This window comes from Sinocyclocheilus anshuiensis, unplaced genomic scaffold (genome assembly GCF_001515605.1).
Source record: "Sinocyclocheilus anshuiensis isolate Anshui unplaced genomic scaffold, SAMN03320099.WGS_v1.1 scaffold1429, whole genome shotgun sequence".
Lineage (NCBI taxonomy): Eukaryota > Metazoa > Chordata > Actinopteri > Cypriniformes > Cyprinidae > Sinocyclocheilus > Sinocyclocheilus anshuiensis.
The window spans coordinates 790223-806928 of NW_015548305.1; the positions used below are offsets into that span (position 1 = coordinate 790223).

General features: G+C 37.0%; 1 protein-coding gene across 3 annotated transcripts in view; it reads left to right on the forward strand.

The window, feature by feature from the left end:
• Nucleotides 1–16706, forward strand: part of LOC107656200 (VPS10 domain-containing receptor SorCS2-like) — a 162227-nt gene that overhangs the window by 87047 nt on the left and 58474 nt on the right. For all 3 annotated transcript variants that reach the window (XM_016443960.1, XM_016443961.1, XM_016443963.1), the window contains exon 3: nucleotides 10964–11063. In XM_016443960.1, the coding sequence (XP_016299446.1) occupies nucleotides 10964–11063 (100 nt within the window). The remainder of the gene's footprint in view (nucleotides 1–10963; nucleotides 11064–16706) is intronic.

Below are 16706 nucleotides of genomic sequence, written 5' to 3' on the forward strand. Positions count from 1 at the left end.
AAAGAGCGGCTATGCGGTTGTTTTGGCTATATTACTTTTTTGTCTCATGCAGCGCACTGCCTGCGTCTGAGTAACAAACTAAAAAAAACAACAAGCAAAAAAGTGCATGTGATATTAAGAGACGAACTACGCTCGTATTTATAATTCCCAACAATCAGTAAGCGACAGGTGCTAGGAAACGCTGTTTTGTACTCATTTATCGACGAGTCGGCTGCGGTGTGGCCAGCTGAATGCGCTGCTTCTCTGCCGCTCACTGCACCGAACAGACGCCGAGAGAGGTGACACTTCTCCGGGCAAGTCAGACCTCGCGTTCGCGGGACAGCACTGGCGAAATGTTTCAACTTTCACACTTAGTAACACATACAGCTGTTCCCTCACCACAGTGCAACAGTGAAAAGGGACTTCTTTCAAACAGTGTCGCGTTCCGAACGTTGTTTAATTAAGCGACATACACCGGTATTGCGGTGTTTTAAAAATTCATATCATAACAAAAATAAACACCGGTATTCGGTATGAACCGGTATACCGCCCAGCACTAAAATGCGGTTTTTAACTTTCTATTCATCAAAGATTCCTAAAAAAAAAAAAAAGTATAACGGTTTCCACAAAATAATTACACAGCAGAACTGTTTTCAACATTTATAATAATACGAAATGTTTCTTGAGCACCAAATGAGCATATTAGACTGATTTCTGAAGGACCATGTAATGCTGAAGACTGAAGTATTGACTGCTTAAAATTCAGTTTTGCCATCACAGGAATAAATGATTTTATATATACAGTGGGTACGGAAAGTATTCAGACCCCCTTAAATTTTTCACTCTTTGTTATATGAAAATTTGATGAGCATATTTTAGAAACCTTTTTAAATAGGTTAAAAAATAAGTGCTATGAAATAATGTATTGTACTGTGAAGTGCTGACAGTTTTCACAAATCCCTTGAGGTATTTGTAAACAATAGAAGCGTTCTGGTTAGTTTGAATGTTGATATGCTATTTACAGAGTAGTGGTGAGGTAATGCCCTTTGGGAGGGTTGGAGGGTGGATGGTGGTGTTCGGTTTGAGAGATGTCAGAGCTAATCAAGACAAACATAGTGAGTCATTCTAACTTTCGTGGACACATGGATTCAACAAGACTTCTCCTTTCTCTCTCTACTGGCTTCCATCAAATGATCTCTCCTTTTGGTTAACTGGTTTGTGAACCTTCCCCTACCGACTGGAGAAACTGTTGGTTTGCTCTTTCTACATTTCCTTGCCTTTTCAAGTAATTAAGACTCAAGACCCTCAGATGTGCAGTGTAGGTATGTTGACTGACTCACTGATCCTTAGTCAGTTTTTAAATAATGACAGAATTTTTAGGCAAACTACTCCTTTACCTTTTTTCTCACAAAAAAAGACAGGGCAATCTTTTCAGAATGATGTCAGTAACCTAATAATATAATACAAACATATAGATTCTTGAAAAGCCATATCATAAACATTCTCTTTATGGGAATAATGTCCCTTAAAATAGTCACAGATTTGAGTTATGAAGTCTCATGACCTTTTCCTGCTCTCTGTGCAATAAAAACCGTATGATAGTCTTTCATAATAGTAAGTGAGAAGGCATTAGTGAGAATTAATTGCCCCCCGGCAGTATAATATGAGGGGTGTAAATTAATCAGCAGTGGCTTAATAACTACCAAATACATTTCAGGCATCTTTGAATGGAGTGGCCATTTCATTGAGTTTATATCAAAAACTATATTGAAATATTGTAATAGGATTTCTTATTACAAGTGCATTAATTAATCTGCTGCAATTTGTTCTGTATCATCAGGTTAGCAATTCTTTTATTTTGTTCTTAATTCAGTTCACCACACATCCTTGTGCAATAGCTGCATTTTGAAGTTTATGATGTGTTAGACTTGCTTTGCACGGATCACTGTGATTTTCCCTAGAAAGATCTATGTCTCATTTGACCACAACTCTTTTCTCATTGTGTTCAGGTCACTATTATGTTTTTTGGCAAAATCCAGACATGCTTTCATATTCTCTGCTACTGAACCTTCAAAGTGATTTTTTGGCTGTTCTGTGGCTTCTCTCGCACGTCTTCTTGTTCGTGCAGAGAATTTCGATAGACGACCTTTACTAAACTGAGTGATTTGGTTTCGCTTCCACTTTCTGATATTTGAGCCAACACAGAGCCCACTGAGACAATCACACACTTGGAAATGACTTTTTCCTAATTTCAGCATTTGTTGTGTTTATTTATAACTAATTTGGCATTCTCTTTAGTATTCATTTCAGTCTTTGAATCCTTTTACTGTAGGGTTTTCAGCCAGAAAATGATTTTAATGATTCAAAGGTAGAAGCCAATTGTTGAGGCTGTTGTGTACTTTCAATTGTTTTTCTGTTTTGTTTTCTGTTTGACTGTTCAAACGGCATATTTCCCTTTTTCATTTTTATTTTATTATGAATATCATAAAACAATGTCATATTGAGATAATTAATATTTGATTTAGCGCTTAGGAATAAATAACACAGCAAGCTACATTTCAATGTTATTTGCATGTCATTACAAAGGGTGAATTTGGCCTAAATGCATTTACAAGACATTTGCCAGCATCCAGCACCAGAGCTTCTTGTTTCTTCATGCAGAAGGACTAAAATACCTCTAATTTTCACAACAACAAGCACAAAGGATAAAAGGAAATTAGAATCATTATATTAGGGGATATCTGCACGGTGGCACAGAAGCATCTTGTACTGTTGTAAACACTTCACAGATCCTCTTGAGTGCTGATACCTGGCTCCTCACGGCCTACTTCAACCTGTTTGTGCATCTTAATGGTGTACAGGGTGTTTAAAAACAGACGCAAATATGAGTCAGCAAAGACGTTGGACCCTATTCAATGTTTCGTTCTTTAAGAATTCTTGAATGAGTAATTAATTAGTTGCTGTTCTAATATACTGTAGTTCGTAAAACATGTTGAAATTGTGTAAATGTTCAAGAAATGCCACATTATTTGCCAGTATATTGGATGCTCTCCAATGGGCAGAAATGATATGCACTTTTTCAGTTACATGATTTACTAACCATTTACATATTTTAATTTACAATTTGTCCTTTCTAAAGTCATAGACATGGCAGACACTTTTATAAAAACGTAACTGACTTCTCACTCAAGGTATACGTACTGTACTGTATCACTGATCCCTTTGGCTACCTATGAACACGTCATGACAGGACTGGCGAGGACCTCAACATCAACTTTAACAAGGCGTACAATCATTGTGTATTTGACCACTAATATTCCAGTCTCATACTACTGGTTAATCTGGCTAAACTAAACTAAAAACAGAAGCTCTACCTTCTTGTTTCAACCTGCTGGACAGACTACAACTCTTCCATTCCCATCTAATGCAGGTGTAACATACCCCAATCATTATCATACTGTGTTTGTTTGCTTAGGCCAGGGGAGAACTGGATCTCTGACTGAGATGCTTTGTTTCCCTGCAACCGTTGCCTTTGGCTTGCGTAGTTGGGGTCTAAAATGAACTTAATATTGAATATTATCAATATGCCTACACTGACACAGTTGGAGGATGAGAACAAAATTTGAACTGAATTAGGTTGGATAATGACACAGAAGTTGTCTTCTGTAGAGCTACTTTATAGCTAAATCGCATCTTGCAGCATGGACACTGTTATTGAACTGAATTGAATCAACACTGAACTGGCTCAAGCTGAATAAATAACTTTACACTGTTATTAAACTGCATTAAACAAAACAATACTTTGAGCTGAATAATAATTGAACTGAATTCTACTGACTAATGCCACTATTGTCTTCACTCAAAAAAATGACTCTTTGGCTGAACATGATTCAATCATGGACTTTGGTTCCATGTGTTTGTACCATGTTATTTGGACATGAATAAATCAAGTTATTAGGATATGTCTACTTTTAGTTGAGTTTACTCAGTTTGCTGTAGTTCATCCTACATGAAATATCTGAGTAGAGATAATATGTTTACATCATGTAGAACCACTGTCCATGCAAGTTCAGCCAAAGTGTTATAAAAACATTAGCAAGTAAGATATAACTTTTCTTTACACATATGATGTTAGTTGTTGGCACTTGGCAGTTTAAGGATGGTACTATGTGTACATAATGCACTAGCACTCTCATTGGAGTAGCTTTTTTAATTTAAGTATTTTAGACTTTTTTTAAGCAGGTCCTCAACCCAACCACGCTCCGCAGTTCACCACAATGGTAACTCGCACCTATTGTACACCAATAGAAAGTCTTTTAAAATGCCCACATAATAGAGCATTAGACATGAAAAAGTCTCCCTATTATCACATTTTACTAAAAAATGCATAAAATAACACTTTATTTCAACATTTTCTCTCCCCATATCCAGACCTGTGCAAAGCATGATGGGAAGTGTAAAGCTTATTTTGAGGTACTTGATTGAAACATGTTCTTTCAAAATGGAAACATCGAGTTAAGCCAAAAAGCAACCATTTCAAGTCCGTTTAACAAGATGCAGTCATGTTTGAATGACAAACCTGATACATGGTGTTAAATCAAAATGAATTGTTTAAATAAAGTGAACAGCATCAAAAAATCATTTTTTTTAGTGTTTTGAGAACCTCTTACACAGAATTCAATTCTGCTGTTTTCTTGGTTGTTACTGTGAAGCTGCAGTCTGTATTGTAAAAAGTGCTATAGAAATAAAGGTGACTTGATTTGACCTTACTTGACTATCATCAGTTCATGCATTCCCTGGGAGTCATACTTGACCCTGATGTTGTTAGCACCATGCTGTACTGTTTGAGCTGCAGGAGTGCTATTCTGCTATAGACTTTCAAAGGTGAAAAATTGTTTTGATTGATGTAATATTGTTTGCTTTTAATTTATTCACACTGTAGATTTGAAAAGTACTAGAATTTAATATAGTGGGCACAGGCTTATCACAAGCAGATTTGAGCAGCTTCACCAAGTATATTTTGGGAAGTACGTTATTTGAATGGTGAATGGCAACCAGACATTTTCATATGTGACATTTCAAGTTAGCAAAACAAAAACATTGCTTAACTGCAAGTTCAACAACAAAAATAATTTCAATTTAAAAGTACAATTAACAAAGAGCACGTCATTGTCAGATCACCAGGACAAGACAAATTGCCTGTTTAAAATGCAGTGAGTCTATTAAAGGTGCCGGTCATGGCCAATGTCTAGTTTTTGGAAGACCTGTCAGAGAATATTTATGACACCACTTCACGTAAATTATGTTTGACGCTAATGCTAACCTCCCGCTGTGTCTCTAGTGGTGGTCTGAAGGATTTTACACAAGCACAGAAATCAAGTACGCCTGTCAAAATGTGGGTTATTTTCAGTAGAGATCCATCAACAAGCAAAAAAGAACAGTCAAGGACAAGGACATGTACATGGCTTTGAAAAATAATGTGCACGTTCTTCGATGCGTAGATGCTTTTGTACGTTTTTTGATCTTACTGTTTTCCTCCAGCGCTTCCCTCCAAATACACAGGCTGTTCTCATACCTTGAACCGTGATTCAATGTGACAGCGAATGTCTGCACGGAGTATGACTCATGATCCCAAATGAATACAGAAAGTTACAATGTTTTCTGTTCATTTCCAAACTTGGAAACAGTTCACTTTCCCTCATGGCAAGAATTTAATTTATTCTGAGATTTAGAATTGCCTCAAAACTAATTTGACTTTCTACAAGCTTGATATATTATCAAGGATACACCATTATCAGTAGATTGGCAGATGATCCTGTTGATGTCGAGATATTTTAGGCCTAATATATTTCAATTGTCTTGAAATGCACCTTGTTTTCTTTTTCTGTTAATGATTTCTGAAGGATCATGCAACACTGAAGACTGGAGTAATGACTGTTGAAAATTCAGCTTTGCATCACAGGAATAAATGGCATTTTAAAATGTATTGTAATAGAAATTTTTTTTTTAATTGTAATAATATTTCACAGTAGCTTTGGTGAGCATAAGAGACTTCTTTTAAAAACATTTTAAAAATTATTAGACCAAACTTTTGAAACATTTTGTATGAATACTTTATCATGGAAAGCCAAAATCATTGATTGGATATCAATTCGATTTGAAGTTTTGAAGTATTGTCCCTTTTCTCCTTCTCCACCTTTTCTTCCCTTCATGTTTCTCTATTATCCACACTCCTCCTTCACCAGCGGCATTAGTCCTGTCAGCTAATCAGTGGCATTAAATGAGCCATCCGATTAAGTTAGCATCATTAGCGAAACGTTTGGCAACTGAAGCGCAGCGTGCCACACAATCCTCCAAATTAGCTTTATTAGTTACATAGTGTTCCTCTGAGGCCTCTGACATTTCACTCTTCACAAGAGGATTTACTTAATGAGTTGGCTGTTTCTGGCACGCGCTCCACCAACTCCACTGATGACCTCTGCCGAGTTTGACTCCACTTTGAGACGCTGAACGCCATCATTGTCTGATTGAGTATTCTAATTAACAGACTCGACTCTTCTTAATGAATGGCATGTATTAGGAATCCAATTATGATTTAAAAATAATCATAGCTTTTTGGTATTATTTTTTGGTATTTTTGTTAATTAAATGTAGCCAAGGTGAGGATGTTTTGGTAATAATGAAGCAAATTTTGAACAGTAATAATAAAACACTGCCTTTCTTGTGATTATACCATCTTATTTTAGAGTGATACTGGAAACTGTATTAATTTTAGGATAGGACAAGTTTGGTAACAAGCACGAGCGGTAACACTATGTAAAATGACGACATGGCAGTATTTTTATTTTATTTTGTTATTTTTTTTCTTCCTTTTATTATATACTGATTGTGGGTGGGTTAACAAGCATTTCAAAAAAAGCCATTTACATTTTAAGTATTTGATATTTGATTTCAAATTTCTACTTTGAAAAGCACAATCCGTCATGTTCCCTATCATCATGTTTAAATTTAAAAGGCTGTTTGTAGGATGCTGTTCCTCAGACCCTCCTCTAGTTCCTCATCCTGCCATGATACCTCGCTGTGATGTTGGAAACATGACGCCTGGCATAATGATCAGTGGTAGCCCACTTCCCCCACCCTGCCCAGCCTTCCCTCCCGCTTTCATTTAAACCTCTTGAGCTGAAACACCTCTGTTCTGCTCCGTTCTGTCAAGTAAGAAACAAAAATGTGAGCTCAGCAGGAGCTCCAGAGAAGAGTTCTGTTCACTTCTATTTTTGAATTAGTTCTATGGGGGAAGTCTTTAGCGCTGTATGTTTGTGTTGAGGAATAGTCTTTGATCAGGCATTTTGCACACTATATCGGCTGCCAGCAGCAGTATGCTTTCTCTCAACCTAACTGAGGGTTCACAGTATGTTAACAGTGAGGTAAAAGAAACTGACATAGTCACTTTAAATGTAACCCTGTGACCTTGTTCTTAAGCGCATTTCATGTAACTGTGTTGCGTGATAATGATTGGTTCTGACAGTGTCAGACTGGTTTAGGCCACAGCTGTCCGCCTGGTTGATTTTTGCAAATATTTCCACACCTGTGATGCTGCCTTGTCATGTCTTATATCTACAGCAGTTCAAATAGCTTCTCCTTGAGCTGACATCAATCTCTGGCTACTTGACGTCACATTAGCTGCCACACTTGAAACATCGTCATCTTTAAAACTGATTTGACGCTGACCTCACCAGAGTCTACTCACGCTTTTAACATGCCGTTGTGGTCAGGATCAAATTGAACATTCTTGTTATAGCAGTCATTTAGGCTATGTCTACAGTAATCCAGATACATTTAAAACAGCATTTTCATTTCAGATTGCTCTCTGTCCATACTACTAGCATTTTAAAGTGTCTTGCAAAAGTTTCTCATCCACACCAAAACATCAGAAAACGTAAAAGTGTCTTATAGCACATGCGTATGTAATAAAAGCTGACAGAGATGATACAGAGAGACCAGACATAATTAATTTATCATGCTATTATTCTGGCATGATCATTTTATTAGCAAAATATCACCACTTACTGGTGCGTTCAGGTCGCACTCAACCGCATTACATGTATATTCATAAACTCAATTGACCGTTCGCAAAGAGCTTGATTGACATGCGATCATACGCCGAATCCGCCATCTTGCCCGACAAACAAATTAGACAGGAGAGATGAACTTTGGTGGACTTAAACTTGAAAAATTGTGTGTATTGATGTCTTTCCGTGGTTGAAATAAAATACGTTCTGATGTTCATTCATGTTTATTTCGTGCTTTAAGTAAATATGAAAAGATGATCGGTTCACGTGCCACTTGAACTGAGGCGCAACAGTGATCTGTCACGACACATTAAAGAGTCACAAAACGGTATTTATTGTTTGAATTTCTTTAAAAAAAAATTGAAAGCTGAGACCTTGTTTCATACCAGAAGTAACCTGCTCTGTCTTGTCTGTCGCCGTGTTGTCAGTTTCCTCTTTGCTCCACGATGTATTTTTTACCGTGTGAGAACATGATGTGTAGTGTGAGATTGGCATTGTTTGTCGGACATAGCAACAGGAACTAAGGAGGGTGGGTTTTTGCAAAGGGTCAATTTCCCTCATGTTTTGCTGCAAAACAACAACTGCGAATAAATTGTTTGCCGTCTTTGCAGGAATGTAATATGAATATTGTACAAAGTAACACTGTGGAAGTGAATAGCACATAACGGGCACATAATGGTAAAAACATAGATATCTATAGGTACAATATGCATTACATGCGTCATTGGTTTTAAATACCTCCCAGTGCTCCAGACTGCGACTAAAACGGTCGCATTTGCGACCAAAAATATAAATTTGCAAGTGAAGTTTTTGCTGAGGTCGCCAATGGTGACTATATATATTTACATGTTATGACTTAAAAAATTTGCATATAATGCCTTTTTTCCTGATTGTTTTGCGATCGCATAATTTGCTGTGTTCACGTATTAAACTGAGACGATGCGCATCAAAGTTTTAGTGGAAAAAAGAGTTTCAAACAGTCCTCATCTCTGCCGCACAGCAGCAATATCGCACACCTGCTAAACGCAGCTCAGTTGTACAGCGCGAGAGAGATCAAAATGACGGAGAGGTGCAAGTAAAAGTGCACAAAAGCAGAGTCTATTTCGTGCACAACTTGAACAAACTACAACAGGTCAAGCTGTCAGCTATGTGGATACTGGCAATATCGTTAACAATTCTCGTTTATAATCATTACTAATATGGCTTCTTCTTATCAAGATCTTCGTCTATATGCTGTGTTCTGTTAATGTGTAAACTTCATATTATTTGAAGCACACTTGCTGTCCATTAATCGCAAAAAGCTTTATTATTTTTTAATAAACAAAGTATCAGCTTTAAAATTATGCCAAATTCATAACGAAATTCAAACAATAAATACAGTTTTGGCGCTCTTTAATGCGGCAGGCGCGATCGCTTTAGCGCCTCAGTTCAAGCCAAGTGAACCCATTATTATATCTTTCTCTTTACTACTATAGTATATAATGAACATGAATTAACATCAAAACGTAGCCTATTTTATAAGAAAGCCTTCAGTACAACTTACTGAAATGTCTCATGTAAAAGCTCATTCAGTGTTTTAAACTGCGAAAAACATTTACCTCAGAATAACCATTCGGTGTCCATAATCTCATCAGTCAGCTAGAAAAATAACTATAAAGTGGAGCATTTTGCTATATTTATGCGCTATTGGATGTTAACATTTTTATTTAACCTGTTGTCTACATGATTCAACTCCTCCTATAAAATTCCATTTTACTAATGAAGAAAAACAGACTGAATGTGTGAAAAACATATGACAACACTTATAGGATGCATTGAGGAGGAGCCCAAACTAGTGGCCAAGTGATGCTTGTTATGGTCCATGATATTTGTACAGATTCTGTGTCATGAACAATTCTTTGTGACTATATATTTCAAGCTGGAAAAGAAGTTTAGTACCCACTTTAAGTGAACCTTAGTTCCCAGGTCATCTACAAGATCAAAATGCTGATAAATTCAAGAAAAGATGAGACATAAACACATGACAGTACGATTGAAATGTTAAAAAATAATAATAAAATAAATAAAACACGTTTTATTCTGTGGCACCTAAAAAAATAATTTGGCGCCTAAAATTTTTTCTTATAGGAGCCAATGGCTCCTTACTCGCTTGATTTTTTTGTTTGGAGCCCTGCCTCCATTTTCAGAGTCCACACTACAATGTAAAACACCATTTTCAAATGATCCACTTGGGAGAGCGTGACTTCAAAAACCTTGTTTTCACAAGGACAAAAATGCCATTTCTGTATGGAGAGAAGGCCAAAATGCAGAGAAAAAATATCTATGTGTATCTGCAGTCGTGTAAACATAGCCTTGGTTTGTTACATTCTGCAAAAACACAATAGCATAAACATTTCAGAACGACTGCTCAAAAACTGATGTTTTGAAGCAAGTTTGTAATTGTCAGAACTACACTAGCATCCTTCCCAGTGCAGCTGAGTTAAAAAGTTACATTATTTGGTGACTTCAGTTCAGTCCAAAAACAGTCAACATGCTCATGAGATCACTAGCAATCAGAGGCCAAAAAACAGCCATTCTGAAAATTTGTGTTTATTTTGTGTGAATATTTCAAAGCCCAGTGTCATGTTTATGATAACTTAACAGAGATTTGGGGTTGAAAAGACATGAGTATGTGTACAAACAGTAACTATCTCCAGTGTAAGAGAGATGATTAGTTGAAAAAAAAAGTCTATTTATTTTACAAAAAATATTCTGTGTCAGAAATATACACGACTATACACAGTGGGTTATAAGTTTTTGTTGCCTCTCAGCTCTAAATCTAATAATCTGAGGATGCTATCCAGATGGATACTCAGTAATTAAACAGAGTGATAATATCAGGAAGATGACCTTTCTTGCTCCCTTCCTCCATGCAGATCCAGTGATTACGGGTCAACCTACACCAAGCTCAACTTGATGCCTGGGACAACCATCATAGTCACAAACTTCTACATCTGTCCCACCAATAAGAAAAAGGTGAGTGTCTTTACTAAATCCTTGTACAGTTCTTCATTATCACTAAAAATAAATAAATAATAGAGTTTTATAAAGAATACTCACTTTCCCCTTTTACTGCCATTTTATTATCATGATGGATGCATATAATTGTGATATTAATTATGTTTTTTTCACCACATAAGTTAATGAATATGTGAGTATGGTAATTAATTATCATGCACAGATATTGAAATTAACACTCAATTATAAGTTACTGGCAGTGGTGTGTGTTTAAGCACAGATCAGGGATTCACATGACTATATAAAATTGTATGAGCCCCATATGGGGCTTCTCACTTAATATTAGAATGTTTTCAAATACAGCTAATAAATATGTCCCGTGAGTGTGTGTAATTAATTAAATGTGAGGAGTTTAAGGTCATGTGATTTTTTTCCCCCTCCCTTATGGAGATTGATGGTAATGATCACCCTAGAGCAACTGTGACATGTTCAAGCGTGTCAAAGTCATCCTAATGAAGTTTACAGGGATCTCCTGCTCATTAGTAATCTCCTCACAACCCCTTAAACATGAACACACGTCACAGCTGAAGAAGTGCTAGCTGTCTATAATAGGCGATTTAGCAGAGACACATCAAAGCTTGTCTGCTGTCTCCAGCTCTTGATACAATGCACAATATTAAAAATAACAGTCACTCAAAATTATATACAGTATGTTTGAGGACAAAGCTGTACTTTGATGTTTGTGGCTGCAAAGTAAATTGCACAGGAAATGTTGACTTCAGGAGACAAAAGGGAAAAGTAACTCCACAGTCACTCCTGATGGCGTAACAGTCAAACCCCTTTCCCACATCAGACTCCTTTATCTTCAAATCTCAGACGACCGTACCTTGACTGTCGACACAAAGAGTGTTTTGAACAGGGCAGGACAATACGTGCACTTTCTGCTGTGTCTGGGAAAAAGTGGCTTTCATGAAAACAGACACTTGCAGGCTTCTAGGGAACAACCCTTGAGTGTCCTCATTGATGGCGCTGCCGTCTGGGGCACTTGCAGAGAAAAGCATCTATTTGCAGAGCTGGCAACACATTTCAACTCCGACTCACAGAAATGATACTCGTGCTGCTGGACAGTGGTTGTCATATTATGATGCTATTCATCATAATCACACATCTCTCACCCCTTTCTACTTGTCTTTAAATCTATACAAAAACAGTGTGTTGTGTGCTAATTCGCCAAGGTATCTATGTGTAAAATGTAAAATAATTGCCGTTCGGTTTGGTGTAAGGTTGGGAGATAGGTTAAATGTAAAATTTTTGACAAAATTTTGATGGCAGTGCAGTGTAAAAGCAGCAGCATTGATTTTAATTTGGCCATTAAGTTTCCTAAAGACTGTGTGATTTGAGTACTTTTATAATCCATTCTTTTCTTAGTGCCTTGTGAATATGTACACACACACACACACACACATTTTGGGCCCTATTTTAATGATCTAAGTGCAAAGTCTAAATCGCCCGGCGCAGGTGCACTTAGGGCATGTCCAAATCCACTTTTGCTAGTTTAACGACGGGAAAACGGTCTGCGCGTCCGGTGCATGGTCTAAAAGGGTTGTCTCTATTCTCTTAATGAGTATTGGGTGTGTTTTGGGCATAACGTGCAATAAACCAATCAGAGTCTCATCTCCCATTCCCTTTAAGAGCCAGTTGCGCTCGCGCCATGGCGAATTTGCTATTTACACGGCGGAATTTGCAAGCAAAGACAGAACGCGTCTCCATAGAGGAAATGGATCTAAATACATGCAATGACTATTCCTTATGACATGTAGGCATTCTTATATTAATGTAGCCTACACAATAATAATCTTTTACATTTTAATCCTTTAATTTTTCATTTTTAAAAATGTTTGTGTTGCTGCGCATCCCTGTGTGTGTAATAGGCAATGTGTACGCGCGTTGTTCACTCGCCTATAGGCGCATATTACTAACGCTCTTTAAATAAATAAAAAATATATATATTGCACCAGACTTTAGACCAGGTTTTTGTTGGTCAATGGCGCACTCTAATTCTGTTGTCGCAGGACGTGAAAATGACAACTTCGTCGGGCTGAAACTAGCAAAAAACACTTGCGCCGCATTGCGCCGGGTGTATGATAAGGCCCATACTGTTTACACAGTTTGATTTGTTAACAAAGGAGAATGTCATAATTTAATGTAGAAAATGAGTGTAGATTTAGACAGTGTAGTGAAATTCATATAAAATGAATGTTAAAAACATTTTTTTATTTTTTAAACTAAAGTTTTTTTAATTGTTTAAACAAAAGTACCTCAATTAAATAAATGTTCAGCAATTAACTTGTTGACTATAAATTTGTTTATACAATTTACAGGCTCCATGAGGTGTTAAGGAAAGCTGTCAAACATTTTGAATACATTTCAGCCATCTATCCCGACAAATTTGTATAATCTTCATTCCATCTTGGTCCAGGATAAGTTGTTGTGGTGTGCTTGTTTTACCAGGCTGCATGCAAGGCTGAAAAAAAATTGTTTGGTCTCTTAAAAGAGTAAAACAATATTTTTTTAAAAATATATAAAATTTATTTTTATAAATGTTATTTTTATAAATAGATAAAGCTGTTTATGTATATAAATGTCATTTAAAAATATTTTATTATAAAGAATATCTTTATCTCTTTATGAATGTTAATGTTTTAGGAATTAAGTATTCCCTCCATTCATTTTTATTAAATGTATTTTTGAAAATGTATAAAATAGTTTTAATTTTTAAACAGCTTTCCCAAACGTTCCCCGAGTCTTCCATTGGTCAGCCAAACGATAGTCCTGCATAGTGCTGGGCGGTATACCGGTTCATACCGGTGTTTATTTTTGTTATGATATTAATTTTTAAAATACCGCAATACCGGTGTATGTCGCTTAAACGACGTTCGGAACGCGACACTGTTTGAAAGGGGGTCCCTTTTCACTGTTGCACTGTGGTGAGGGAACAGCTGTATGTGTTACTAAGCGTGAAAGTTCTGAAACTGAAGCTGTAGAACTAATAGAACGTGATGACACAGAAGAACTCATCCACAATATCCACATTGACCACCACAAATATCCACCGCCCCATACCGTGATATAAATTTTTGGTCATACCGCCCAGCACTAGTCCTGCACCAAACATACACCATTGGTTGAGTCAGTGTTGCAGCGTCTGGATGCTCAAACAAACAAGAGCAATGTCTGATAACACCACAGAGCCACAGTGTTTACACTTCAGCTGCATTGCTCTGCCCTATCTGAGTGTGTATTTATAAATCCAAACATGCGTGTCAAGCTTTTTGAGACAGAGAGAGAGTGATGGCGACTGCGCTCCTACACCCCACAGGTCACAGTACAACTACACAATATCAATCAGTGTGGCGTAAGACAGCGTCCCAGCATAGAGGAGAGGGATCAAATGCCACTGATCCAAAACCAAAGCGTCTGGCCCTCTCATTTCTACAGCGCTAAGCTCAACCGAGCGTGAATGAGCAAGAGACACAGAAAGAAAGAAGCGTCAGAGGGAAACAGGGAAAGACAGAAAAGCAAGAATGACAGCAGTTGCAAATAAAGCTATCCTTGTCTCTAATATATCTGACCTCCATTAAATCACATTTCTAAGTCCCTTAACGAAGATGAGCAGTATCTTTTCTTAGTCTTTAATTAGAAATATTCAGCAGTGGAATTAACAGCAGCTGATGCTGCAGTAATGGATTCAGTGGAGTTCAGTGCCGCCTGCCTTCATTTCATTAATAGCTTGCGCGGTTCAGACAAAGAGTTTAAGCAAACAGTTTAATTTCAAACGGCATAAATTTCACTTCCTTTGTCCCGCCTTATCTCTTGCTGGAACTCCAGCAAGCAATTATTCAGGAAATAATATGAGATGCGTCCACACTAGAGATAGCGAAAGTTCATTAATAGGAAATGGCCTTCAAAATGAGAAAGCAGGACATTTCTACTTTATCAGAGAAACAATGTTGTTACTCTTTTATGGTTTGTTTCAGATTCTACACAGTTTGAAGCATTTACATACTTGCATCTTATAAATATTAAATATCATTTAACTTCTCTTCATTGCCTTTTTGCTGACTGTTATCCAAACTGAATACTTCCATGATTCGGAGTCACAAATTTGGTGCAATAGAACTGAAACAATATTACATTATATCATATTCAGATAGATGGTGTTAAGTTGTCTTTCCATATATAAATCTCACCCACTATGGTGTGTGTTTTATGAACTGTGTTAATGAAGCTGGCAGCATAGAGAAATCCTCTTCCATTCTGAGGGACTCGTTCTGTTGGAAAAACTCCCATTTCTTCAGTAGCTATAGTCAGTGCATGAGGCCTGAGATTAAAATCTCCTTGCTCAGTGTCTTGAAACTGTGAAAGACAGTGGCTGTCTCTGACATTTGGGAGTTTAATACATGCATTGGTAAGTGAGTGAAGCAAACCACTGTTCACCTCCTCCAGCTCCGGAAAGCAGAAAGGCCGCGTCCATGAGCGTGACTGCCTAATGGAATGATGTTCCTCTTGGTGAAAGTTCTCATATAAAGCGGGAAGAGAGATAAAAGCCAAGAGATGTTCACTTGTTTCTCATAGCTGCTTTACCTTTAAGAATATAGCAGGATTTTCTCATTCTTTGGTGAGGGATTTTTCATTGTTCCATCTGAGTTTATCCAGACACGAAGCTTATAGACTGTTGGACTTTACTGTAAATTGGCGTATTAACCGACTGTGATGTAATACTCATAGTGCAGATAGATCTGTTTGGTAATTTCCATTTACTCAAACACTTTATTATTATGGATTATTAGAACTGTTGGTGTTATTAATTAACTAAATCCATGTTAGATCTTAGATTTCAAAATATAAACATTGACATTTCTCCACAACATCAACTCGAATTTGCAGTCAAATTGAATTGACATTCTGCCAAATATTAACGGCAGACAAATAAACACTCTTTTATGCCTAGACATGGTAGAGATTTTCATTAATCTTGTCCTTGATGTTGAAAATGAAGATTTTTTTTGGCTCAGCTTTAAAAGATTATGGAGTCAATTAAGCAGTCCATTGTTTAGCCAAGTATAAGTATTACAAATGGCTTCTTTGGTCATGGGCTCTTTAAGTTGTAATGAGCTTTAAACAGTTTAGTAATGTGTGCCTGCACACACACCCTCTCACCACTAAAGGAACCCTTACACCCATAAACCAACACACTCAGACTTACTAAAACACACGCTGCTTAATATTTTGAATGCAATTGATTTTCTTGTATCACTTCAGTAATCATGCAGTAGTTGCATGAGAATATCATCAGAGACTGTAATAAAGTTTTTGATGTCACGGTGACCTTGTTTATGCTCCTGACCTTGTGGAGAGATTGATAGCACTGATAAATGTCGCTGATTTATTTTCACACACAGTTTGATCTCTTGTCAACATTGCCATTACGTGGAATTTGTGACAGATAAAATGGATTGGTCTGGCCTAATTTTCCATAACCAATCAATAAAGGACAAAATTCAGTACCTTCTAGTGTTGTCACGATACCAAAATTTCAGTATTCGGTACCAATACCAGTGAAAATCCACGGTTCTCGGTACCAATTTCGGTACCAAAGCA